Below are 27,431 nucleotides of genomic sequence, written 5' to 3'. Positions count from 1 at the left end.
TATCTGGGGGACTCAGAGAAGTCCACCAGGCAGGGGATGAAAATCCTTGGGGAGTTTAGCAGTTTCTCGGGATTAACAATAAACTGGGAAAAATCAGCTCTGATGCCGGTAGATACATTGGAGAGTCAAAATATATTGGCAATCCCACAGTTAGAAGTGGTGGAGAAAATAAAATATTTAGGGATATACATACAAAGAGATGCAAAAAAGTATATAAGTGATAATGTTGCCCCTTTATTAGTTAAATTTAAAAATAAAATAGAAATCTGGAAGAAACTCCCACTATCAGTTGCAGGGAGATGCAATCTTATCAAAATGCTATGGATGCCACAGTTACTGTATCTGTTGCATAACTCGCCGATATGGATAGATATAAAGTGGTTTAAAAAAATGGAAACACTATTTCGAGCACTCATATGGAGAGGAGGCACTTCAAGAATAGGCCTACAAATTCTGCAATTACCGTCATGGAAAGGAGGAATGGCAGTACCCCACCCAAGAAGTTATTTCTTAGCTGCACAACTGCAACATTTGGGGATGAGCAATGAGAGTAGTGGAAGTACAAACAGGGAGCTAATGATTACTGGGACACCCCATAAAACTATAGTAGAGGCTCTGGAGGCGAACTCATTTCCCCATAGAACGCCTACAATAAAACTTGCTCTAAAAGTATGGAAGGCAGTAAAAGCGATAAAGGGTCTGGAAGGACTGACTAAAGAAACCCCATTATGGAATAACCTGAATTTACAGGAAATGGGAATGATAGGAAGGTACAAAGATTGGGAAAACAGGGGGATTGACAGGCTGGCTCAGTTGTATGAAGGAAATACGATAAAAACATTTAATACATTAAAAACGGAATTTGATCTACCAAAACAGTCGTTTTATAAATATTTACAAATTAGACACGCATTATCGAAACAATTTGATACAGCCGGGCCAGTGTGGAGTAAATCCCCCATTTATAATAGATTAAACTCTGAAGATAGAGCGAGAGGTTTTATAGCAGACATCTATCCACATATATGCGAAGGGAGTATAGAACACCCAGAGAAACTTAAAAGTAGAAGAAAATGGGAGGAGGAAGTAGGAACATTCTCAGATGAGCAGTGGATGAGGATTCTTGAGGGGGGACATTGGATATCTGTCTCACCAGCCCAGAGGGTGTCACATCTGATGCTGCTACACAGAGCCTATTACACACCGAAGAGGCTATATAGATTTGGGCGAAGGGAGGATGATGGATGCCCGAGATGCCAGGCGACGGGGGATATGACACACATGTTCTGGAGGTGCCCTAAACTGTTTCGCTATTGGTCAGAAGTTATTGCCGATCTGAATGAAACATTCAGAGTGTCGATTCAAGGGAACCCCAGAATGTGTGTGCTGGGCCTGAACGAGGGAATAAGAGGACCAGCTTGTATAAATAAAGCTGTAATGAGATGTATGTTCCAGGCAAGGAAACTGATAGCGCAGAGGTGGCAGGCAGAAAATCCCCCGTCGGTGGCAGATTGGAGGCAACTAATTACTGAGACGGTATGGAAGGAAAAGGTAGTATACGTAAGAAGAGGGAATCTCAGGGAATTTAAAAGAATGTGGAAACCATGGCTAGATAGGCTGGGATACCTAGTATAGGGACTTGGAGCGAATGAGGACGGGAGAGAGGAAGGAGAGAGAGAGCTTTTGGTATAGGTGTTAAGTAGATAGAGGTAACGGGAGTATCACTTTCACAGTATGTGCATGAGGGACCCCTTGTCTTTTCCTGGTATGTATTTGCAGGGGGGGGTGGAGGGGGGAGGGGAAGGGAATTTGTTAATTTGGGAAAAAATTGAGTACTTAATTGTATTAAATGTTAATGGAAGAAGAAAACTTTTTTATGAAAATAAATAAAGATTATGTAAATTAAAAAAAAAAAAAAAAAGATATAGCCCTGGGTGGAAGTCCCAGACCAGATGGATATTCCATCTTATATTATAAAAAATTTGGGAGTTTTTTGGCACCAAAGCTCTGTGAATACTTCAATAAGGTGGGAGAGGGTGGAGTCTTTCGAGAAGAGGCCCTCCTCGCCCACATTGCATTGATCTTGAAGGAGGGCAAGGACCCGGCAGCCCTGGAGAGTTATAGGCCGATATCATTATTGAATACAGACGTGAAGATCTACGCGAAAATACTGGCCGAGCGTTTGAAAACACTCCTCCCCGACTGGGTCCATACCAATCAGGTGGGATTCCTTCAGGGACGGGAGGGGAGGGATAATTCTTTGAAGTCAATCATTTTGATTCCAGAAGCAATTAGAAGGAAGACTCCCACACTGCTCTTATCTGTAGACACCAAGAAGGCTTTTGATAGAGTAGATTGGGAGTTTATAAATGAGACCTTAAAATATATGGGACTGGGTGAGAGAATGATGAGATGGGTAAAAGCGTTGTATACCCGGCCGACAGCCAGGATTAGAGTGAACGGATCCCTGTCCCATCCCCTTGAATTGTTCAACGGGACGAGACAGGGATGCCCTCTATCACCGATTCTCTTTGTGATTATCTTGGAGCCGCTGTTAGCAGCGATCCGAGGGAATCAGGACCTTCGGGGAATCGGGGTGGGAGGTAGAGAATATAAGGTATCTGCATTTGCCGATGACTTATTGCTATATATTACAAACCCCAGAACATCGATCCCATCGGGACTTAAAGAACTGGAACAATATGGATGACTCTCAAATTTTAAAATCAACCTGTCCAAGACAGAAATCTTAAACTTGAACTTGCCCGAGACAGAGCAGAGAGATCTCTCCGCAAGTCTGCCTTTTAAGTGGTGTAGTGGAGAATTGAGCTACCTGGGGATAAATTTAACGGCACAAAGGTCCAACTTATACGAAGCTAACTATATGCCCCTCCTAAATAAAATGAAAGCGCAAATGAAAAGTATGAAGTACAAAGCATTATCTTGGATGGGTAGAATAAGCGTAATAAAAATGTTTATATTACCTATTGTAATCTACACATTCCAAATGATTCCCATTTCGCTCCAGGGGAGCTTTTTCAGAAAATTAAAATCTCTGGTCCTGTCATTCATATGGTCCCCAAAAAAAAACTTGAATTGCGTATAAGGTCCTAGTAAAGGAAAAGGAAAGAGGAGGAGTAGCACTCCCAGACTTTAAAAAATACTATGAAGCAATAGTAATATCTAGGGTAGCGGACTGGCTGCATAATCAGAAGGAGAAGAGTTGGGTGGAGTTGGAAACTAGATTAAGTGGGACGGAATTGGCAAAAATGATTTGGATACCATCTCATTCGTGGAACCTAGGAGTAAGCACTAGTACAATAACAAGACACACACTTAAAACATGGGATAAAATAAACAAGACACATTAATTGGACATATAACTTTCCATTAATGTCACTGTTGGACACAAAATATTTTTTGCCAGGGAAGGAGGAGCGGTTGTATTTTAGCAGATGGGCAAAGAGAGAGGAAATAACATTAGGGGAGGTGATTAAAGGGAACAGGATATTCACGTATAGGGAAATCACTCAAGAGTGGGGGCACAAACCATTAGATAGATGGAGACACAACCAACTGTCACACTTCACACAGGGGCTTCCACAGCCCTTACGAGGAATGACTTTGCTAAGACCATTAGAGAAATTACTTAAGGATGCACATTGTTTAGTGAAAAGGGTATCAAAAATGTATAAAATATTAAGATGTGAGGGAGATTCGGGGTTATCAGCATGCTTATGGAAATGGGAAGGGGAATTGGGGTCACTTAGAAATGATGAGCACAGGATGAAAATCCTTAAAATGACACATTCACTCCCAAGAGATTCCCGTACGATCGAAATGGCATATAAACTAATAGCGAGGTGGTACATGACGCCCCAAAGAATGCAGAGGCTCAGAGGGGAAGAGCAATCAACCTGTTGGAGGGAATGTAAGGAACAAGGCTCCCTTAAACATATATGGTGGGATTGCCTGAAAATAACCCCTTTTTGGGACAAAATAATTGAAATCATATTCTTGGTGACATGCAGGAGGATCAGTAAATGCCCATGGGCTTATCTGTTCCATGATACAGACATAGGAGTAAGGCAATATAAAGGCACGCTAGTCCCTCATCTGTTGAATGCAGCCAAAGCCTTGATCCCATACCATTGGAGAGCTACACAGGTGCCGACAATTCCTGAATGGGTGAGGAGGGTGGAGCAGACTAGGCTAATGGAAGAGTCGATCCACAAAGTTCAGGATACAGAAGGGGAATGTCAAGGGAAATGGCAAAAATGGCTGGCATTCTTGGAGAGGGGGGACTGTCGTGTTATGTTGGTATGAGAAGGGGACAGAGAGGACGGCGATAGAGACGGGGGAGATAGGGGGGCACATCTCCCCCCTCCTTTTTTTTTTCTTTGCCCCGGGGGGGGGGGGGGAAGAAGGTACTAAAGGGTTATTTTGTATTTTGTAAGAAGCGGGATGCGAGAAGACCTCTTAATAAATTGTATTGATGTTTCCCTTTTATAAATGGATATGTACAAATTGAGAAAAAAGAAAAATAAAGAATATATAAAAAAAAGAAAGAAAAACAATAGAATACAAGGAATATAACAATCTTCCAAAATTCTAATTTTATATATAATAAATTTTAATTGTAATAGATTAGAACATAAAATAATATAATAGAAAAGAATAGAATAGTACAAGCAATACAAAAAGAATAGAGTAGAAAGACTAACAATGAATAGTTCAGACGGTGAACAGATCAGACGGTGAACAGATCAGACGGTGAACAGAACAGACAGTGAACAGATCAGACGGAACTAATAGAGCAATTTTAATCAGGCTGAACCTCCTGTAACATTTCAAGTACATTCCTGAGTGTACTTACAGTTCTTTCCCAGTGATATGACTCCATCTGTTTCCTCGATACTTTTTTTAAGTTGTTTTGTTTTACAAAGTATTATATATGCAACACCAACGAAAAACAACATCGCACCGACTACAAACCAGTGGTGCCGAATATGATGACTTTCTGTAACTAAACAAATAGAGAAAATATAAATCATATATATCTCAACTTCCTCCCAAGGTGCCGTTGAGGAGGGTAGGTTGAGCATTAGGCTCTGTCAGTTGCATTAAGTGTGGCCGGTCTGGCCAGTCACCGGACAATTTATGGGGGTGCCAGTCCCTGCCCCCGGCCAAGTCCGCCCCTTTACACCGGCACTACAGAAAAAATGTCGTGCAAGCCGCCAGCCTCTGGGGACTGTTTTCGTGCGGGTGTCGGGATTCGGGAGGAGGAGATTACTTTTTATGCAGGGGGTGGCTTTTTTGCTGCCCCCCCCTGAAAAGTGCCATCCTAGGGCTGGGCCTTGTTGGCCTAGGCCAAGATACAGCTCTGTACGCACTAACACTGTATGTTTTTTCTCATTCAACCCGGTTGGAGCAGCTGTACTATGATTCGACGTTAGTCCAGTGATCTCCCACTCTGAGCTGGTGGCAGAGAGTGCTAATCGGGAGCCGGACGGCTGCAGGTTCTCCAGTATGCTCGTCCGACAGAAGCTGTTGGACTGCCTGCCATACACATAGGCAGAATGTCGGCCTGTTTTTATTGAACCGGATGATGTCGCCCGGCATTCGACCCATATGTACGGGGCTTTACTCTGTACACCTTTGGTGGCCCTCATGGGTGTATACAATAACAGGTTTGTGATGTAACGGACTCATGCCCCTCCTACTTACAACCTTGTCTCCTACCCGTGACGCTTATTGGCGGAGAGTTGGCTCCTCTCCCATAGGCTCCAAGGGCAGAAGAACAAGTGGGGAGGTTGTGCCCAAGAAGATGACAAGTGGAAACATATTCCTGGTCTACAGGGCAAGAAATTAGCTTGGCCCATAAAGGAAATTGTGACTTTGATCAATTTCTTAGGAAGAGGTATGTGGAAATAAGTTTAAGGAGAATGGTAATTGATGCATAATTTGATGCACTATTTACGTTTCATTTTCGCCTGAAGTTGGGCTTTAAAGTGGTTCAAAGGTTAAAGGTTTTTTTTTTATCTTAATGCATTAACTGTATTAACCACTTACCCACTGGGCACTTACCGTAAACCCCCTTCCTAACCAGACCAATTTTCAGCTTTCAGTGCTCTCACATTTTGAATGACAATTACTCAGTCATGCAAAACTGTACCAATAAGAATTGTTTATTTATTTTTTTCCCACACAAATACAGCTTTTGGTAGTATTTAATCACCTGTTTTTTTTATTTTTTCCCCTAAATAACCCCTTTTTGGAAAGTAGACATTTCAACGTATTTAGTCAGAGGCATGGTGAGTTTTTTGAAGTTGTAATTTTTTCCCACAATTCTTTGAAAAATTAAGATTTTTTTTTTCCCCCACAAAATTGTCATATTAACAGGTTATTTCTCACACACAGCATATGCATACTTGCAACTACACCCCAAAACACATTCTACTACTCCTCCCAAGTGGCAATGGCAATGCCACATGTGTGAGACTTTTACACAGCTTGGCCACATACAGAGGCCCAACATGCAAGGAGCACCATCAGGTGTTCTAGATACATAAATTAGACATTTCATTTCTTGACTACTTCTTACACTTTTGAAGGCCTTGGAGCACCAGGATAATGGAGACGCCCAAAAAATAACCCCATTTTAGAAAGTAAACGCCCCAATGTATATTCTATGAGGCATAATGAGTCTTTTGAACATGTCATTTTTTTTCCACAAGTTTTTGGAAAACGTAGAAAGAAAATGAAAACACAAGTTCAAGACACCAAGCAACCAGTCGTTAAGCATGGTATCTGGCAAGGTGACAGATCCTCCAGTAGCTTGGGGGTCATTGTCTGTCTCCCTCCCTAGCGGTGTTGGTGTTCAGTAGCAACTGGATCCAAACCCATGCTATGGAGATCTATGACCTGGTCACGAGGTATGGGAAGGAAGGAGTTAATGAGCATGCATGAGGTCTGCGCTGGGTGCCCGGGCGGGATTCTGTTACTGGGAGTGAGGTAACAGGTACACTGGACAGGTGGAGTGGGCGCAGGCACAGTAATCAAATCTCACCTTTGCGTTGACATGATTTTAATGTACGAGAAACATTCTTCTGGTTAGCAGGGTTCCGTACAGTACACAGGACCTCTATGTCTGAAGATCCTGGCTGCAGAGATATCTGGATTGTGGCACTAGTGCTATTATACAGCTTAAAATTGTCTGAGCTGTTGTGTCTATATTCCCATGTATATGACAGGGATGTTGTGTTTTCTTGGACACCGCAATGAAGAGTAAAATTACATTTGTCACTGGTATAGTTTTTATCGTCAATCCTTATAGATGGAGCAGGAACCGGTTCTGCACAATGAAAGAATATGCGTTAAACAGCAATATTAGGAAACAAAGTGAAAATATTCAATAGGCTCTCAAATGTATTGCCATATCCTGCTTTTTAGACATACTTAAAAAATATCAACTTAAAGCATATAAATATTGATGATTGAACATTTCCAGATCAGACACAGTCTCAAATCCCTGGAAATGCTAAAAGAGAGGGGGAAGAAAAGAGACAAGTCTCTTTAAAGATATCTCTTAAAGCATATCTGAGGCCGCGTACACACGGGCGGATTGTCCGCCCAACTAAGTCCGTCAGACAATCCGACAGACAGTCCGTTCAACTTTTGAATGAACGGACTTGACCACACACGATGAACAGACAGTCCGCTGAAAACGTGCGCGATGACGTGTACAGCACGTACGACGGGACTAGAAAAACGACGTCCAATACACTGCAATGCAACCTTCGGCCGTGTAAACCCTTTCTGAGCATGCGCCATACTTAGTCCGTCCAACTTGCCTACACACGAGCGGACTGTCCGCTGAAACCAAGTTTGGACGGACAAAACCAAGTTTCAGCGGACAAAATTACGGAAATTCCGAAAGACAAAGTCCGTCGGACTGTCCGCTGAAAAAGTCCGCTGAAGCCCACACACGAGCGGATTGTCCGCTGAAACACGGTTCAGCGGACTAAGTTGGACAGACAATCCGCCCGTGTGTACGCGGCCTAAGTCTCCCGCCCAAAAAAAAATAAAAAATAATATTTCAGATTTCCAGTCCTTAGATTTGTTGGCTGCATTGTTTTTTTTTCTTTTTCTTTTTACCTGGAGATCTAACCTGTAACACACATCCTGTCTAATGCCGTGTACAAACGACCGGACTTTTCGACGGACTAGGTCCGACGGAATGAATCAGTTGGGTATTACAATCGTGTATGGGCTCCAGCAGACTTTTTTTCCCAAAAATTCAGACGGACCTAGAAATAAAACATGTTTCAAATCTTTCCGACGGACTCGAGTCTGGTCGAAAAATCCGTTCGTCTGTATGCTAGTCCGACGTACGAAAACTGACGCTAGGGCAACTATTGGCTACTGGCTATGAACTTCCTTATTCTAGTCTAGTCATACGTCATCACGTTCGAATCCGTCGGACTTTCGTGTGCTTGTGTGTGGCCAAGCCGTTCGTTCGAAAAGTCAGTTGGAACTCCGCCAAAAGTCAGTCGGGAAGATCGTCTGACCTAGTCCGTCAAAGTCCGGTCATGTGTACGCTGCATTAGGGTTGACATACTCACTCCTCCACTGTACAGTGGTGTGAAAAAGTGTTTGCCCCCTTCCTCATTTCCTGTTCCTTTGCATGTTTGTCACACTTAAGTGTTTCGGAACATCCAACCAATTTAAACAATAGTCAAGGACAACACAAGTAAACACAAAATGCAATTTGTAAATGAAGGTGTTTATTATTAAAGGTGAAAAAAATCCAAACCATCATGGCCCTGTGTGAAAAAGTGATTGCCCCCCTTGTTAAAACATACTATAACTGTGGTTGTCCACACCTGAGTTCAATTTCTCTAGCCACACCCAGGCCTGATTATTGCCACACCTGTTCACAATCAAGGCATCACTTAAATAGGAGCTGCTTGACACATTAAGGTCCACCAGAAGATCCTTAAAAGCTACACATCATGCCGAGACCCAAAGAAATTCAGGAACAATTGAGAAAGAAAGTAATTGAGATCTATCAGTCTGGAAAGGGTTATAAAGCCATTTCCAAAGCTTTGGGATTCCAGCGAACCACAGTGAGAGCCATTATCCACAAATGGCGAAGACATGGAACAGTGGTGAACCTTCCCAGGAGTGGCCGGCCGCCCAAAATTACCCCAAGAGCGCAGCGACGACTCATCCAAGAGGTCACAAAAGACCCCACAACAACGTCCAAGTAACTGCAGGCCTCACTTGCCTCAGTTAAGGTCAGCGTTCATGCCTCCACCATCAGGAAAAGACTGGGCAAAAATGGCCTGCATGGCAGAGTTCCAAGGAGAAAACCACTGCTGAGCAAAAAGAACATCAAAGCTCGTCTCAATTTCTCCACAACACATCTTGATGATCCCCAAGACTTTTGGGACAACATTCTGTGGACCGATGAGACAAAAGTGGAACTCTTTGGAAGGTGTGTGTCCAAGTATATCTGGCGTAGAAAGAACACTGCATTTCATAAAAAGAACATTATACCAACAGTAAAATATGGTGGTGGTAGTGTGATGGTCTGGGGCTGTTTTGCTGCTTCAGGACCTGGAAGACTTGCCGTGATAAAAGGAACTATGAATTCTGTTGTCTACCAAGAGATCCTGAAGGAGAATGTCCGACCATCTGTTCGTGTACTGAAGCTGAAACGAACTTGGGTTCTGCAGCAGGACAATGATCCTAAACACACCAGTAAGTCCACCACCGAATGGCTGAAGAAAAACAAAATGAAGACTTTGGAGTGGCCTAGCCAAAGTCCTGACCTGAATCCTATTGAGATGTTGTGGTATGACCTTAAAAAGGCCGTTCATGCTCGAAAACCCTCTAATGTAACTGAATTAGGACAATTCTGCAAAGATGAGTGGGCCAAAATTCCTCCAGGACGCTGTAAAAGCCTCATTGCACGTTATCGCAAACGCTTGGTTGCAGTTGTTGCTGCTAAGGGTGGCCCAACCAGTTATTAGGTTTAGGGGGCAATCACTTTTTCACACAGGGCCATGATGGTTTGGATTTTTTTTCACCTTTAATAATAAACACCTTCATTTACAAATTGCATTTTGTGTTTACTTGTGTTGTCCTTGACTATTGTTTAAATTGGTTTGATGTTCCGAAACACTTAAGTGTGACAAACATGCAAAGGAACAGGAAATGAGGAAGGGGGCAAACACTTTTTCACACCACTGTAGATTTAAAAGAAAATGTAAAAAATGGCATGGGATCCCCCTAGTCCATACCAGGCCCTTCGTCACGTGGCGTCAGAAGTGGGTGGGGTCACTGGGTGATGTAATCGGATGGCCCTGCCCTTGCCTATCTAAGAGCTGTCAACGTGAAAACATCGCATATGACGGGCGGCCTCTTATAGAGGTGGAGCGTTTTTCACATTTTTGCTATTTTTGGGGGTTTGTTGGGCAGCGTGATTGGTGGATGTACATCGCGGGACACTTTTTTTTTTATAAAGGATTTGTCAAAAACTGTCTTATGGTTTTTACTTGTTGACACTTTTTTGGTGAATGGATACCCATTCACATGGAGGGGCAGGAGGGGGGGTTGGGGCACTTATTTGTCCCCCCCCATCCTGACCTCCAGGCTGCATGCTTGAATAAGGGTCCAGTATAGGTTTTGGGGGGGGGCACATGCCAATTTTTTTTAAACTTTGATGTGGGTTTCCCCTTGAAATCCTCACTGGACCTGAAGGGCCTGGTATGCACTGGAGGGGGGGGGGGGGCCTGGGGATCCCACGCTGTTCGGCCCATCCCTACTCTCTACTTTGCAGGGAGAAAAAAAAATGCACATCATTGATGTATGTAGAGAGCCCTGTGTTGTTTACCAACACAGGGCACTTTTCTGTGTTTCGCTCAGTCCATCAGCGGGTTCTAGCCATAAATCATTAGCCAGGAGCCACTGATCAGCATGTGCTGTAGAAATTACCAGCAGAGCCAGGTGGCGGGCGGACGCATGTGCGCCCCCTTCCCAGAAGAGATGGACCACATACATGTATGTGATCTGGCACAGGAGGACTGCTCTGCTGCAATATATCTGTGGTAGGCGGTTGGCAAATGGTTTAGGAGTAAGACCCCTTTCACACTGAAGGCGCTTTTCAGGCGCTTTAGCTCTAAAAATAGCATCTGTAAAGCACCTAAAAAGCGCCTCTCAGGCCTCCCTAGTGTGAAAGTCTGGAGTGCTTTCACACTGGAGCGGTGCACTTGCAGGACCGTAAGCAACGTCTTTGGGGCGGTGAGGGAGAGATGTATACACTGCTCCTTCACCACCCCTGTCCATTGAAATCAATGGGAAGTGCTGCCGAAGCAACGCTTTGCGGGCACTTTAAACCCGTTCCTCGGCTGCTAGAGAGGCTAAAAGCGCCCTGCTAGTGGCCAAAAAGTGCAGCCAAAACTACGGTAAAGCTGATACGACCCACGCTATAATGTGAAAGGGTTCTAATTCCCAATTATACAATATACTGTATGTGCACAGGATAATCATATTTGTTTTTTGCATACATGGGTTCTGCCAATACCAGGATGGGTCATCCAGTGCTCAGGGCAAGGATCCAGAATTGCACACCTCTGCCTCACTCTTAATAGATACCATAGAAAGGGTGTACCACCCTGTGTCTATTCTTTGCTCTTCTGAATAGGGTGCCAGGCTCCTTCCAATAGATATCGCCATTCTTCCAGGGCTAATTTTATAGCAATGAGTTCCCGTCCCCTACATCATAGTTCTTTTCGGTTGATGACAACTTCCTGGAAAAGAAGGCAACAGGATGCAACATGGCTGTTGTTTTGTGGCGCTGAGAAAGGACTGCCCCAACTGTAACCTCTGACCTCCAAGACGTAAGGCAGGGCTGGGTCGTGATGATGAAGGACCGGGGCAGAGGTGAATTGCTTTTTCGAATTTGTCGAAAGCCGTTTGTGCTGAGGGGAACCATAGAAAATGGCTGTTTTGCTTGGTGAGTTGTGTGATAGGTGAAATTATTGACGAGAAGCCTTTTCTATAAAAATTGGTGAATCCCACGAACCTCTGGACTCTCTTACGGTCCGAGGGTACTGGCCATTCAAGAAATGCAGTTACCTTCTGGGGGTCCATGGATATGCCAGAAGTCGAAATAACGAGGCCAAGGAATTGTATGGTATCTTTCTAGAACTCACATTTTTCAAGCTTGGCGTAGAGTTTATGGGCTCAGAGGCGAAAAAGGACTTTTCGCATGTGGGTGCGATGTGTTTCAAGGGAAGGTGACAAAAACAAGGATGTCATTCTCAACAAGGCATTTCCCCTGTTGTAGTGAGGTCAACACTGTTTTAGCCGTGGTGGTTCATTGTGTGTCATCATAGAGTATTGCCATGGCATCGAAGAAAGAAGACAGTGAGTGGAGTATAGGACTCTCCCTTTCCAATAGCTGATGAGTCCATGCCTGAGATTCTTCTGTAAGTAAGGCTTCTACAAACCTGACCTTTGTATCCTCTGAAGAGAAGGTCCTAGGCTGTAAGGCAGGGGTCTCAAACTGGTGGCCCTCCAGGTGTTGCAAAACTACAAGTCCCATCATGCCTCTGCCTGTGGGAGTCATGTTTTTAACTGTCAGCCTTGCAATGCCTCATGGGACTTGTCGTTTTGCAACAGCTGGAGGGCTGCCAGTTTGAGACCCCTGCTGTAAGGTAAAGTATAGCCGACAGGCATTCCTGAAAGCCTGGACAGCATTTTGGCATAGAAATTCATGGTTCAGGAGCTGGAGTAGAGATGAGCTGCTGCATAGCCATAACAGATGCATCCGCAGGGCTTTGAACTGATGTATTGGCTGTTGCAGTCAGCCGACCTTCCAGTTGAAAGTACCCCCCTTGTATGGAGGTCAGGGCCTGAGACACAGAGGCCATTTGTTGGCACAGGGCCTGGAAGGTGGAAGCAGCCCCCTCAGTCTCAGACATGGCTGGATTATTCTGTCACGAGACCCACATACCTGATGTGAGACTGAAGTAGAGGGAAGGCCTCCCTTGCACCTTGGGTCCTTGAAGCCTCTGAAGATTGAGAGGCTTGGTGGACACTGAGTGGCACGGGTTCCAGGGGTGCAGAGCACTGTGCAAGCCTTAGTCCAAGATCCGAGCCGAGTTCAAGTCCAGTTTGGCAATGAAGGATAAGGGTTAATCAGGAGAATTATGGTTGAGATCCAAGCTGGGGTCGGTTCCAATCTGGCAGCTCAGTACAAAAGGGACAAAGAAGTAGAATGGTCAAAGTACAAATCCGAGGTCAAATGGCAAGCAGCAAACAAGAGTAGTCAAATAGGTTTCCAGGTCACAACAAGTCCAGACTCAGGTCACTTCCTGTGCGCCTCCTGGGTATTTTCCCGCCTTTTTCCATCAGGTTGAGGTCACTTCCTGTGCGCCTCCTGGGCATTTTCCCGCCTTTTTCCATCAAGTCTTCTGCGCAGGTGCGGGTTGGCGAACTGAGGTGTCTTTGGCACGTGCTCAGTTGGCAAGGATTTCTTCTTGCGGTAACGCGCCATTGGTGCATGCGTAGTAAGCCCTGGACTCTTACAACCTGACTCTGCTCCTGTAACACACCTGCTCTGGACTTGTGTACCTGTGCTTCCAGCCTGCCTGCCTGCACCTACCTGAGCTCCAGTCTCTAGCTTGACAGCTGTTCCAGGGTCTATTCCAGCTCCACCATCAGTTCTGGGCCAGCTCTTCTGCTAGAAACTCTGCCAGGCACATGTGCGAATCTGCACTCCCATGCCTCCTCTTTTCTCTATCAGAGGTGTAAAAGAGGCCTCCCTCTGCATATCAGACTCCATCACCAGGTACGTGACATAGGCCTAGCTGAGACCTCTGTGTTTTCAGGCTGGCTTTTTCCCCTGTCTTCTGCTCAGGTGGGCAAGGCCCCTTAACAGGGGTCTCCTGCAGCAGGCTGGACTTTGGAACACTGCCCTAGACCCACATAATGCAAGCTTACCCTGCTGATCAGGCCTCAGAATATTTATGGGTACTTCCACACCTTCTGGGCACACCTCCCCAGGGATTGGCTGAAGTTCCATAAATATTTAGGCTGTAGCCTCTGCCCTCCCTCCCACTATACTCTAGAAATCTCTAGAAGACAAGGAGAAGTATCAGAGCAGCAGTCTGTGAAACCCTGAGCAGCCATAAATGATAAACCCCTGCTCCTCTGATTGCAGGGGAGCTAAACTGAATTTACCTAGCAACTGCTGAAACCTAGGAGGGTGCTACATATAGACAACCAGAGATGCCCCGATTGGGGATAGGGAGAGCACTCTCAGCCCCGTGTAAGCTCAATGTTTGTGCTGTTCTTTGGTTTTACAGTAAAGTGAAGCTTTGCTTCGTCCCTTCATAGCCAAAGCACACATTCACTTGGTCACAAAAGCTAAAATAAAACATAACACCTTTGTTCCAGATGCAATAGATGGTTACATCACAAGGTGGCTAGGAATTAGCTTGCATTGCCTCAGCTGAAGGATAGTATCAGAACCCAAGGGACGCCGCTGATAGGCTGATTCTTCCCTTCAGTAAATATCACGCAAATAGCCATTAATGCTGTGTACACACGACCGGACTTTCCGGTAGACTAGGTCTGACGGTCTTCCTGATGGACTTTCGGCGGAGTTCCGACAGACTTTCCGACCAAACGGACTTTGCCACACACAATCACACCAAAGTCCGATGGATTTGACCGTGATGACGTACGCCGGACTATAATAAGGAAGTTCATAGTCAGTAGCCAATAGCTGCCCTAACGTTGGTTTTCATCCGTTGGACTAGCATACAGACAAGCGGATTTTTCAACCGGACTCGAGTCCATCTGAAAGATTTTAAACATGTTCTAAATCTAAAGTCCGTCTGATTTTTCTACAGCAAAGGTCCGATGAAGCCCACACAAGGTCGAATTGTCAGACGGATTTGTTCTGTCGGACCTTTGCTGTCAAAGTCCAGCCGTGTCTACACGGCATTAGGAATTTTGCTGTATGTTCAGCAACGGGTTTCCGGAGCACTGCTTTCTACCATATGGCCAACAAGCAAATAAAAGTTTTAACAAATTCAGTATAACAAAATATTTTACCAACTAGGTTGCATAACAACAAGGTACTGATTTAAAACTTTGCAGTCAGTGTTATCCCCCATATTCATGGTGTTGGCACACATACAAATACATGAGGCTTTGGATTAGCATGTCTGAATTGGTTTGGTCTGTGAACATTTTAGAAGTTTGCTAATTTTGCGGTGGACCCCATTGAAGTTTATGGGTGGTGAATCGTGTTAATCAGTACTGGCCATTTGTAGGGCTGATAAGTAAGCTATTGCTAAAAGGCATGGAAAGCTGGGCACTACCATGGTGGATATGTATTGTCCTGGAAATTTTGGCCGTACGCAGACCACACAGCCAAATCTCCTGTTTCCCTTATTAATAACATCTCCGTCTTAATGATATAATACTTTAGCTTACCTTCCAACCCACTCATCCAAGTATTCAGACATCACCCGCATTCCTACATCCTCAACTCAGCCTGGCTGCTCCTCCACTAGGCCCCTCTAGTTCCCCATTAAAGAGACATCGCAAGCATTCTTACATTCTCCAATCGGTCAGCATCTGTCCTTGGGGCTCAGACCCTTGGGCTTTTAATTCATTGGACACAAAAGAATGACAAACAGGAAGTGATTGCCCACAACAGGCAAGCACTTCCACAGTATAAAAAATGACATCACAGGAAATGACATACATTAAAGGGGAGGGCACTCACAAGAGGAAGTGCACACACCCCCTTTTAGTCAGCATGCAGCCCAGCCAATACTGTTTCAAAGTAAACAGTATCTAGTAAGCTCATTCTACTGGTTCTTACAGGCTTGAGACAATCTCTGGGGACATTGCTACTGGTGTTGTCAATATACGGTACAAGTATATTAACGAAGCAGATACCAATGTCCTCTTATTAAAGCAGATATGTATCCAAAAGGGATAACGTAGCCACACAGAGATAAAATAATGGGATTTTTATATACAGCTTACCTGTAAAATCCTTTTCTTGAGAGTACATCACGGGACACAGGAGCTTTATTACAAAGTGGGTTATATAGGCACCCCTGGTGATTGGACACTGGTTGACCCCAATTAAGGAGAATTCCTCCCCTATATAACATCTCCCATATGGGAGGCACCTCAGTTTTGTAGCAAAGCAATAAGAAACCACGTAAAAACCCAAGAGGGGCGGGAGCCCTGTGTCCCGTGATGTACTCTCAAGAAAAGGATTTTACAGGTAAGCTGTATATAAAAATCCCATTTTCTTGATCATACATCACGGGACACAGGAGCTTCATTACATAGTGGGATGTCCCATAACAATGCTCAGATTGAGGGGAGGGAGACACAGATCATAATTATAGACCGTCATGGATCGGAGGACCTAAACTGCAGCCTGCAGTACACTGCGCCCAAAGGCGATATCCTCTTGCCCTCTGACATCCACCTGATAGAATCTGGTGAATGTGTGGACTGATGACCAAGTTGCAGCCTTACAGATCTGAGCCAGGGAGGCCTGGTGATGCACTGCCCAAGAAGCACTTACAGCCCTAGTAGAGTGCGCTTTCACTTGAAAAGGAGGAATCTTCCCCTTTACACTATAGGCCTGAGAAATAACCTGTCTAATCCACCTTGAGAGAGTGGAATTTGACGCCGCCTGGCCCTTCCTAGGGCCTACTAGCAAAATAAATAAGCAATCAGTTTTTCTTATCTGAGCAGTTGCTTGAAGATAAATACTGATTGCTCTAACCATATCCAAAGTGTGCAAAGATTCTTCTTCTGTGGACTGTGGGTCCGGAAAAAAGGATGGTAGGATTACGTCTTGATTCAAATGGAATACCGAAACCACCTTAGGTAGAAAGGACCTGTTGGGACGCATGACCACCCGGTCCTTATGAATAATTAGATACGGCTCCTTGCTGGAAAGAGCTGCTAGCTCTGATACTCTTCTAGCCGTGCATATGGCTACCAAGAAGACCAATTTTTTAGTCAGGAGAACTAATGAAGCCAGATGCAAAGGTTCAAATGGTTGCTCCTGCAAAGCCGAGAGAACCAAATTCAGATCCCAAGGGCATACCGGAGGTTTGACTGGCGGTCTTATCCGCATGGCCCCCTGGATAAAAGCCCGCACCAGGGAATGCGATACAAGTGGCTTTTGAAAAAACACTGACAGGGCCGAAATCTGCACCTTGATAGTGCTTATGGCTAAATTCATTTCTAGGCCCGACTGGAGAAAGGCCAAGATTCTGCTAATGACATACTTTCTAGGATGCCATTTCCTGAGTTCACACCAGGAAACATATGCCCTCCAGATTTTGTAATAAATAAGCCTGGGGGCGACTTTCTGGCATTGACCAGAGTAGAAAGGACTGGCCCCCGAAAGCCCACGGTCTCTCAGAATGTGGGTCTCAGCAGCCAAACCATCAAATTCACACTGCGTAAAGCAGGATGGTAGATTGGACCCTGTGAGAGCAGATCTCGCCGGAGAGGGAGGATCCATGGCCTGCCTACTGCCAACTTCATTATCTCCGCGTACCATGGTTGCCTGGGCCAAGCCGGGGCCACCAAAAGGACCAACTTTGTCTCCCTCTTGACTCTTCCAAGGAACCGCGACAGAAGCGGGCTCAGGGGGAAGGCATAGATCAGATTGTACTGATCCCAGGGAACTGTCAGAGCATCTGACCCCTGAGCAAGTGTATCTCTTGTCATTGACACAAAATTGTCCAGTTTCCTGTTGAACCTGGATGCAAACAGATCTACGTCAGGAGTACCCTACCTGTGACATATGTTCCGAAACACGTCGGGGTGCAGAGCCAATTCTCCTGGACACAACTGCTGGCGGCTCAGAAAATCCGCCTGCCAATTTTCCACTCCTGGAATGAAGACTGCAGAAAGACACGGAACATGCTTTTCTGCCCAGACAAGTATGTGATTGACCTATTTTTGGGCCACCAGACTCCTGGTACTGCCCTGGTGATTGATATAAGCCACTGCTGTGGCATTGTCGGACTGAACCCGAACCGGGAGACCTTGTAGTCTGTAAGACCACTTTATGATAGCCATATAAACTGCCTGGATTTCCAAGATATTTATGGGCAATAGCTTCTCGATCGCAGACCATTTCCCCTGCGAGCACGTCTCCCCCAATACTGCTCCCCAGCCTGTCAGGCTGGCATCTGTTGTGATAATCTTCCATGGAAGAGGAAGAAAAGTTTTGCCCTTCAGCAAATTCTTGGTTTGTAACCACCAGACGAGACTCTTGCGTGTCCCTGGGGATAGACGCATAGGAAGATCCAAGGCTTGGGGCTTCCTGTTCCAAGCCGCAAGGATGCATCTTTGCAGAGGCCTTGAGTGGAACTGGGCGAATGGGACGGCCTCGAAGGAGGCGACCATTTTCCCTAACAGTCTCATGCACAACCGAATGGGGGAAGATCTCCTGCCCAGAATTAGGCGCACCAGATCCCCAATGGCCAAGGCCTTTGGCCTTGGAAGAAACACCTTGCCCTGAGCGGTGTCGATAATCATGCCCAGGTATTCCAACCTGGTGGCAGGCTGTAGGGACGACTTTTCTAGGTTTATGATCCAACCTAGGCGTTCCAGGTGTTCTAGCGTTCTGGTGACGCTGTGGTTCAGGAACGCTGCTGTTTTCTCCATGAGAAGCAAATTGTCTAGATAAGCCATGACGGCTATACCCTGAGCTCTTAGGTTTGCTAAGAGAGGGTCCAGAATCTTTGTGAAAACTCGAGGGGCCGTAGCAAGCCCGAACGGCAAGGCCACAAATTGAAAACACATGGAGATACGCATCTTTGATATCTATTGATGCCATTAATTCTCCCCCTTGCAGGGAGGAGACCACAGTGCAGATTGACTGCATTCGGAAGGACCGGATGCGTAAAAACCGGTTCAGATCCTTCAGATCTAGGATAGGTCTGACACTTCCATTTGGCTTTGGAACGGTGAAGAGATTTGAGTAAAACCCTGAACCCGGTTCTTTTGGGTCCACTTCTACTATCACCCCCTGGGATAGTAAGTGATCTAAGGCCAGAAGTAGCGTTTTTTTGCTTTACTGGATCCCTGGGGATCCTTGACCTTAGAAAACGAGAAGGTGGAATCTCCTGAAACCCTAGCCTGTAGCCCAGAGATACCGAAGAGATCACCCACTTGTCCCGGATCTCTTCCCGCCAGGCTCCTGCAAATCGCAGGAGCCTTCCCCCCACTCGGCCGAGCGGGGGCACCCCTTCACAGGGAAGCTTTTGGGCTCTGCTTGGCAGGCTTTCGCCCCCAAGTCTTTTTCTGTCCCTGGGTTCGGCCTTGAGCCTTTCCTGTAGAGGAGGGTTGAGAAGGCCATCGCCACTGCTTAGAGCTTGATGCTCCGGGAGAGAGAGCACGCCTGAATGAAGGACGCTTGCTCCTTCTGACTGGAAGGAGAGTAGATTTACCCCCTGAAATTTTTTGGACGAATTTGTCTAATTCTTCTCCAAACAAACGTTCCCCTTTAAACGGGAACCCAATCAAATGCTTCTTGCATGACAGCTCAGCTGCCCAATTCTTTAGCCATAGGGCCCTTCGCATGTGTACCAACATGAGGGACAATCGTGATACTTGTTGGACAGAATCCAAAATCGCATCAATCATGAAACACAGAATATGAGGCAGTTCTGCATAATTTTCTACTTCCTCACTTGGAAGGAGCCCAAGCATCTGCTTAACCTGTTCCTTGAGGAACTGACACAACCCCACGGCTGCGACTGTAGGTTGCACCACAGCGCCAGTCATGGAAAAGGAGGCTTTTAAAGTGGTGTTGCCACCAAAAAATTAAAAGCTGCTTAAAATTCGTAAAAAAAAAAAAAAAAAAAAAAAATTGGCAAAAAAAAAATTTTTTACTCACCTCTAAATACCGGTTGCTAGAGGGTCCCTCGTAATCTGCCTTCTTCATTGCCCGGGCTGGTGACATCACTTCCCCTCGCGCCGCACATTCACCTGGGACCTGTCATGTGTCCCAGGTGACTGTACGGCGTATCACGGCGCCCTGCGCCGCTCGCGCATGCGCAGTGGGTGCCCAGCTGTGAAGCCACAGCCGGGTGCCCACAGTATGCATGACGGTGCCGCGAGCGGAGCGGGGAGCGAGGGGGGGCTTCGTTCCCCGCATCGCTGTACCCTGGGGCAGGTAAGTGTCCGATTATTAAAAGCCAGCAGCTGCAGTATTTGTAGCTGCTGACTTTTAATTTTTTTTTTTTTTTAGGGGGTACCCCACTTTAATAAGGTTTCCAGCTTCTTATCAGTTGGATCCTTAAATACCTGCGCATTATCCAAGGGACAAGTCAGGTTTTTATTCACGCAAGAAACAGCCGCATCAACAGATGGGACCCCCCACTTCTTGGTGAAACTTTCCTCCAGAGGATAATGCATAGAAAACCTTTTAGGAGGAGAAAACAGTTTATCGGGATGTCCCCAATCCTCATACAACAATTCATCCATTAAGGGATGGATTGGAAAGGAATAGGCAGTCTGTGGGGCTTTCCTGACTCCCAGGGAAGAAACAGAGGACATAGCGACTTCAGCAGCAGGCATTCTAAATGTGGTACGCATCAATTCAGTATAATACTGCACCTGTTTTCTGAGCGCCTGGGAGGAGGGGACTCTCTCCTCTTCCTCTGATTCTTCCGACTGCTCAAGATCCCTTTCCCAAGATAGGGATCTCTCCTTATTGTCAGAAGAATCATCTGAGAGAGGAATTTCAGCAGAGGGATGGGATCTACCCCTTTTCCTGCTATCTTTCAGGGAAGCAGAAATAAAATTCATTATTCTCCCTTCAAAACTCTCCAAAGTAGCCCTAAGGGAGTCCTCAGTGACGTATACCGGGGCTGACACATTAGGAGAGGCTGCAAAACCTGACAGGGGCACTGACTCGTCTTGAGAGGCTGGCTCCAGCCTTGCAGGGGGGGATGGTAACTTACAGGCACTTTTAGAATCCCTGGACCTAGGCGGTGATTTACCAGTGCCTTTGCTACCTCCCCCTGAGACCCTCTTACGAGGAGACATAGTCCTAAGCTACAAAGCAGAGGTACTAGTACAAGTGCAATCACTGTTGTGCTTAAAGTCTCACAATATATATATATGCTTAAACTGCACAACCTGATGCTGAGTAGGTGTCTAAGGTTTGCCTGGATCCAATCCCCAAGGATGCTTACTGCCCACAGCTCCTGTGTCTCCACTTACAGCCCCCTGACGCTCTGGGCTTTTTAAAACTGCCGCCTGGCGCCTGCGCAGTACAGCGCCGTGCACACCAAAGTGCACGGCTCACAACCACACTCCCCCCTCCTCCATTAGGCCGGGAACGCGCCCACGCACGAGGACCGTGGGATCCAGGGGGGGGGGAGGAGAACTCCACCGGAGCTGCGTGGGACCCCCAGACTACGTGGGACCCCTGTGTTACCTTGTTGTGGCAGGGATTGCAGTGGAGACGTGAGACAGCTGGAGAACCAGGCTTCACTGAGCGTGTGTACTGAAAGGCATGTAAGTATGCATCAGGCTGCTCTTACTCCCTCTAGTGGTGGAAACCAGGTAAGACATACAACTACTCACAATGAAGAAATCCATCATATAATAATATATAGGATTAACTTCCCTTACCTGTCCCCGCCGCAGAAATTGCTGAACCAGACAAATTACAGCCTTCACCCATCACGGTGGGTAGTGTTAGCCAACCTTCAGGTTTATCTGGGGCTCTTTCTCGGAAGAGCCTCCTATCTGGACCATGTAAAAGACTCTGCCAGAAACTTTTGTGCGCTCTGTGTAAACAGTACACCAAGTCTGGTTTTCCCAGAGCCCAGTCTTCCAATGGAGAGGACTTACAGGCCAAACCTCGCTTCTTCGGCTGATGAGGCCCGGGTACCATACCATCTTGGGAGTCAAATATCGGCCCGAGGTATGGATTCGGTTTGTTGTAGCCCTTAGGCCTCTGCAGGGACCTGCACAGAGCTAAAGTTTTACGTGACCAACCACCATAGACACTGGGGAAAAAACTGAGGTGCCTCCCATATGGGAGGGGTTATATAGGGGAGGAATTCTCCTTAATTGGGGTCAACCAGTGTCCAATCACCAGAGGTGCCTATATAACCCACTATGTAATGAAGCTCCTGTGTCCCGTGATGTATGATCAGGAAAATATGTTTATCTCGTTATGTGGACTTTGCTTCTCTAATGCGCATAGTCATTTGAAGGCAAGAAGCCCAGTACATTGCGCTTGGTACCTACAAACCAACAAATAGCCACAGACACAGAGAACACATCTCAAATCCCGTGAGAAGGTTTTCATACTGACCGTTTTTACCACTGGTCTCAATTTAACCCAAGTGCGCTCTGCTAGAGTGCTCCTCGATTAAACCAGACACAGGGAGACAGATGGCAATCTATAAAACACACATCCTAGAATAAAATGTTCACATAAATGTTATACAATCAAATTTCCACAACAGTATCCCTTCACAGTTCTCCCTAACAGATCCAACACACACTGACAAAAGGGGCTGTTTTGAGTCCACTTTATAGAAAGGGGGTGCACCATTTCTTCCTTCAAATTATTACTTTTTGTGGAATAGCTCAATAAGGCAAACATATATGTATTGCATTATAGATTGTTCCTTATTCCTGATGGGAACCTGCAAAGTTTTCAGCCAACAGTTCACAATTTTAAATCACAAATCCTACAAACCCAAACGTTAAATGATACAATTGAGCATACATGATGTCATTACACATTTCACATTTACCAGATGAAGAGAGTTTTGTAAGCAGTGGGAGAAATTAATCCATATTGGTGGGCACAATGGCTGCATTTGATGGGCACAAGTGACTGTATTTGATGGGCAAAAGTGGCTGCATATGATGGGCACAAGTGGCTGCATTTGATGGGCACAAGTGGCTGCATTTGATGGGCACAAGTGGCTGCATTTGATGGGCACAATGGCTGCATTTGATGGGCACAAGTGGCTGTGTTTGATGGAAACAGGTGGCTGTGTTTGATGGAAAGAGGTGGCTGCTTTGATGGGCACATGTGGCTGCATATGACGGGCACAAGTGGCTGCATATGATGGGCACAAGTGGCTGCGTTTGATGGGCACAAGTGGCTGTGTTTGATGGGCACAGTGGCTGCATTTGATGGGCACATCGGCTGCGTTTGATGGGCAAGTGGCTGCATATGCTGGGCACAGATGGCTGCATATGATGGGCACAGGTGGCTGCATTTTATGAGCACTAGTGGCTGCATTTTATGGGCACAAGTGGCTGCATTTGATGGACACAGCGGCTGCAATATGATGGGCACAAGTGGCTGCATTTGATGGGCACAGTGGCTGCATATGATGGGCACAGTGGCTGCAGCATATGATGCGCACAAGTGGCTGCAGATGATGGGCACACATGGCTGCATTTGATGGGCACAGTGAGGCTGCAATTGATGGGAAGGGTTTCAGTATTTTTCAGTTTTCTTGCGTCCCCCCCCCAAAAAAAATTTTTTGAGCACCAGCTGCCACTGTTTACAGATAACCTTCTCCATACCACCATGAAACATAATTTTAAAAGTTGAATGCTTACCGTAGAGACTGAGGTTGAATGACACTGTATGTTCTGCATTGTTTTCAAGCGTAATCTTGGCAATGTACATCCCACTGTCGTTAAATGACACATTTTTAATACGTAATCTCATTCTATCTCTCAATATTTCCAGGCGGTTTTGAAATTGGAGAAGCACAGTCTCTAACTTTTTGTCTTTAAACTCTGCTATTTTGAAAGTCTCAGATCCCCTATTAAATTTAAAGACTATCTCCTTAGCACGATGTGTAAAATTCTGCAGGAATACCAGATCACTACTCTCACCAATAACGCCAATCACTCGCTGAGGATAATCTCCACCTCCACCTATAGGAATACAGAGGAAATTGAATTCAGTCAATCACACTGGGGTTAATAAGACTTTTTAGCATTTTTCAATGTTATTTTTAGATAAACAGTTAACCTGCTCATTGACACAGACAGATGGGGATGTGCGCGCATCTAACAAGCACACTGTCAGGTTGAAGTGTTCCGGCAGCTGTATAGCCAACTGATCACTTCCACGCACCCCTGTTAGATATGTTTCCAGGCTCTCTTGTCCCATCTGGGACCAGTATGGAGGATGCCAGTACAGAAGAAGGAGGCAAGTGGTGGAAATATAAGGAGATGAGGATAACCAGCAAACATCTGTTCTCTGGTCTAATATTACCTTATGTCTCATTAAAGGGTATTATCTGTGACACCAAAATACAATCACATAGGGGATTTTTGGTTCTCTATGTTACATATTTACATAGTAGGTGAGGTTGAAAAAAGACACAAGTCCATCAAGTCCAACCTATGTATGTGATTATATGTCAGTATTGCCTTGTATGTTTTTTTAAACTATTGATGCTCCCCGCTGAGACCACCGCTTGCGGAAGGGAATTCCACATCCTTGCCACTCTTGCAGTATAGAACCCTCTTCGTAGTTTAAGGTTAAAGTGGTTGTAAACTCTCCCCCACAACTTTGTCCCATTTAGATCAGCATAAAAAACCCTAATGAACACTGCCTGTAGATATCTCCTTACTTGTTTAGTATTGTTGTAATCCTTTTTGTTCTTTAGAATGACGTCACTGAGCATGCCCAGATCTCCCCTGATTTACGGCACACTCTCTTTGTGCTTGTTTATCTGTTAACAGGACTTCCTACGGCACACCGCTGATAAACCAGGAGGCTGCAGAAATATTCAGAGCTTCCTCCTACACATCATGTGACCATGTGACATCACATATAAACCTGGCCATTACTGCAGGCTTAGCAGCTGAAGCTGATAAGACTGACAAAGGCAAACATTAGACAATCGGCACAAGTAAAAACTATGAAATAAAAGTCAGCTATGAACAGGGAAGCAGGGTTGCCATAGAAACGTTGGATTGAGAAGGAGGCTTGGTTAACAGTACAGGAAGTGCTCAATGTAAGGGCAGAAATACACTCCACTGTGGACTCAGAAAACAATACTTAAGATGGCGCTGCCTGGGAGGTGTGGCTAGCCAGAGATGAAGATGGATGCTTAGCTCCACAGCATGTCAGCTGGGAGACAGCATCCAGCGACACTGGCCGCAACTGACGATTCATCCACGGCCATCCCTGTTCGGGACACACCGGAGCTAATCCAGGAAGAGATCCACTGAACGTAAGCCTCAGACACTCACTGAGTTTGCGTACAAGACAGCGGAGCGGGCCGTGACATTCCAAGATGGCGCTGGCCAAGCCGCGCCACGAACGGCATATACGGATCTTCCAGATGCATCCCCAGAGGATCGCACGGACACAGGTACCCCCACCACACCACCCAAATCTCAGGAGGCTGATCCACTATGAGATTAGATACACTGCCGCAGTGGGCGCACACCCCGCAACTCGAGGCCCAGGTTCCAACTCTCTTCTTCTCTAACCAGGCCCTGCAATCCTCCATGGCCGCCTTCCCCACAGCAGGTCAACCAATATTGGACATGACACTGAAAGAAATGCTCCTTTCCCTCCAATCCTCCCTCCTGAAGGATCTCTCCTCTTTATTCTCAAGAATTACCTCTGATTTACACACAATAGCTGACAGAGTGACCAACACGGAACAGGGCCTAGCTGACTGCATCACTACGGTGAATGACATAATTGACACCTGTGAGGACCTTAAGGAGGAACACACATGGATACAAGCCAAGCTGGCCGATTTAGAAGACAGGTCCCGCAGGAACAATGTCAAACTGAGGGGGGTCCCCGAAAACATACCCCCTGCAGACCTACCGCGATACGCTAAAGGCTTGATCCACATCATCATCCCTGACATGTCCCCATGCAATGTGATCATCGATTGCATCCACAGAATCGCCAAACCATCTCATTTAGCAGCCTTTGTTCCTAGGGATGTCTTTTATCATATAAAAGAAAGACTACTGATGGGAATGAAAGACAAATCACCCCTACCAGCCCTGTACACAGGGATCCAACTATTTCCTGATCTTTCCAAGTACACCCTACAAATGAGACGCCTGCTAAACCCAATAACCAAATTGCTACAGAATCATAAAATTCAATGTATATGGAGATATCCAGCCACAATCCTCATTACCAAAAATGGCCAATCCCATATCGTTGGTGAGCTTGATAAAGGCCTGAAACTCCTCCATACCTGGGGTATCCTGATAGAACCCCCCAAATCCGCATTGCATCAAGGGGGACCACCTGTGCCCAACAGAACCCTGGACTTCACTAACACCTAAATTATGCTGCCACATATGTTACAATTGGCCAACTAACGTACCTTAGGCTCCCATGAGCTCTGACTTCCTGACGTTCCAGTCTTCATTCCCCAGGAATACAAACTTTCTTACCCCCCCCCCCCCCCGGAGGCTTTTGTGCTACTTAGCACCCCTCTAAATACTTTTGGATTTCCCCAAGAACATCTACATCTCCTAATGTTGCATACACACGATCAAACTATCCGGCGGACTTAGTCCAGCGGACAACCCGCCGGACTTTGCAGCAGAGGTCCGCCGGACTTTCCGAATGAGTGGACCTGCCCATACACGACCGGACTTTTCCGGTGGACTAGGTCCAACGGAAAATCCGCCGGACTATGGCGGGAGTCCGCCAGACTTTTGAAATGAACAGACTTGCCCACACACGGAGTAAAGTCCGTTCATTTTGAACGTGGCTCCAGGTAGACGAGACTAGCGAAGGAAGTGAATGTTGCCAACTCCACCGGCAAGATTGACACCTCACTTGCCCCGTCACCTGGTATGGATTTAAAGGGGAAGCCCTACCCCGAAAAAATGGTGTGGGGTCCCCCCAAAGTCCATAGCAGACCCTTATCCGAGCATGCAGCCCGGCCGGTCAGGAAAGGGTGTGGGGACGAGCGAGCACCCCCCCTCCTGAGCCGTACCAGGTCGTGTGCCCTCAATATGGGGGGGGGTGCTTTGGGGAAGGGGGAGGGCTGCGGTACCCCCACCCCAAAGCACCTTGTCCCCATGTTGATGAGGACAAGGGCCTCTTCCTGACATCCCTGGCCGTTGGTTGTCAGGTTCTGCAGATGGAGGGCTTATCGGAATCCGGGAGCCTTCTTTAATAAGGGGTCCCCAGATACCAGCCCCCCACCCTATGTGAATGAGTATGGGGTACAGTGTACACCTACCCATTCACCTGGTAAAAAAAAGTGTAAATAAAAAAACACAAGTTTTTAAAAGAATTTATTAGACAGCTCCGTTGGTCTTCTCTTCTTCCGTCTTGGGGGGTCTCCTCACCGGGCTCC

General features: G+C 46.1%; 1 protein-coding gene across 1 annotated transcript in view; it reads right to left on the bottom strand.

Annotated features, from left to right (window-relative positions):
• LOC143942909 (SLAM family member 9-like) overlaps nt 1-27,431 on the bottom strand; it is a 72,966-nt gene that overhangs the window by 17,684 nt on the left and 27,851 nt on the right. Inside the window, exons 2-4 of the mRNA XM_077464328.1 lie at nt 23,683-24,006; nt 7,070-7,354; nt 4,877-5,026 (exon numbers count right to left, since the gene is read on the bottom strand). Coding sequence (XP_077320454.1) covers nt 4,877-5,026; nt 7,070-7,354; nt 23,683-24,006 — 759 coding nt within the window. The remainder of the gene's footprint in view (nt 1-4,876; nt 5,027-7,069; nt 7,355-23,682; nt 24,007-27,431) is intronic.

The sequence above is a fragment of the Lithobates pipiens genome, unplaced genomic scaffold (assembly GCF_037356315.1).
Source record: "Lithobates pipiens isolate NorthernLeopardFrog02 unplaced genomic scaffold, aLitPip1_a1.2 Scaffold_30, whole genome shotgun sequence".
Lineage (NCBI taxonomy): Eukaryota > Metazoa > Chordata > Amphibia > Anura > Ranidae > Lithobates > Lithobates pipiens.
Note: the sequence above shows the minus strand (reverse complement) of the source record. Positions and strands in the feature narration are given on the sequence as shown.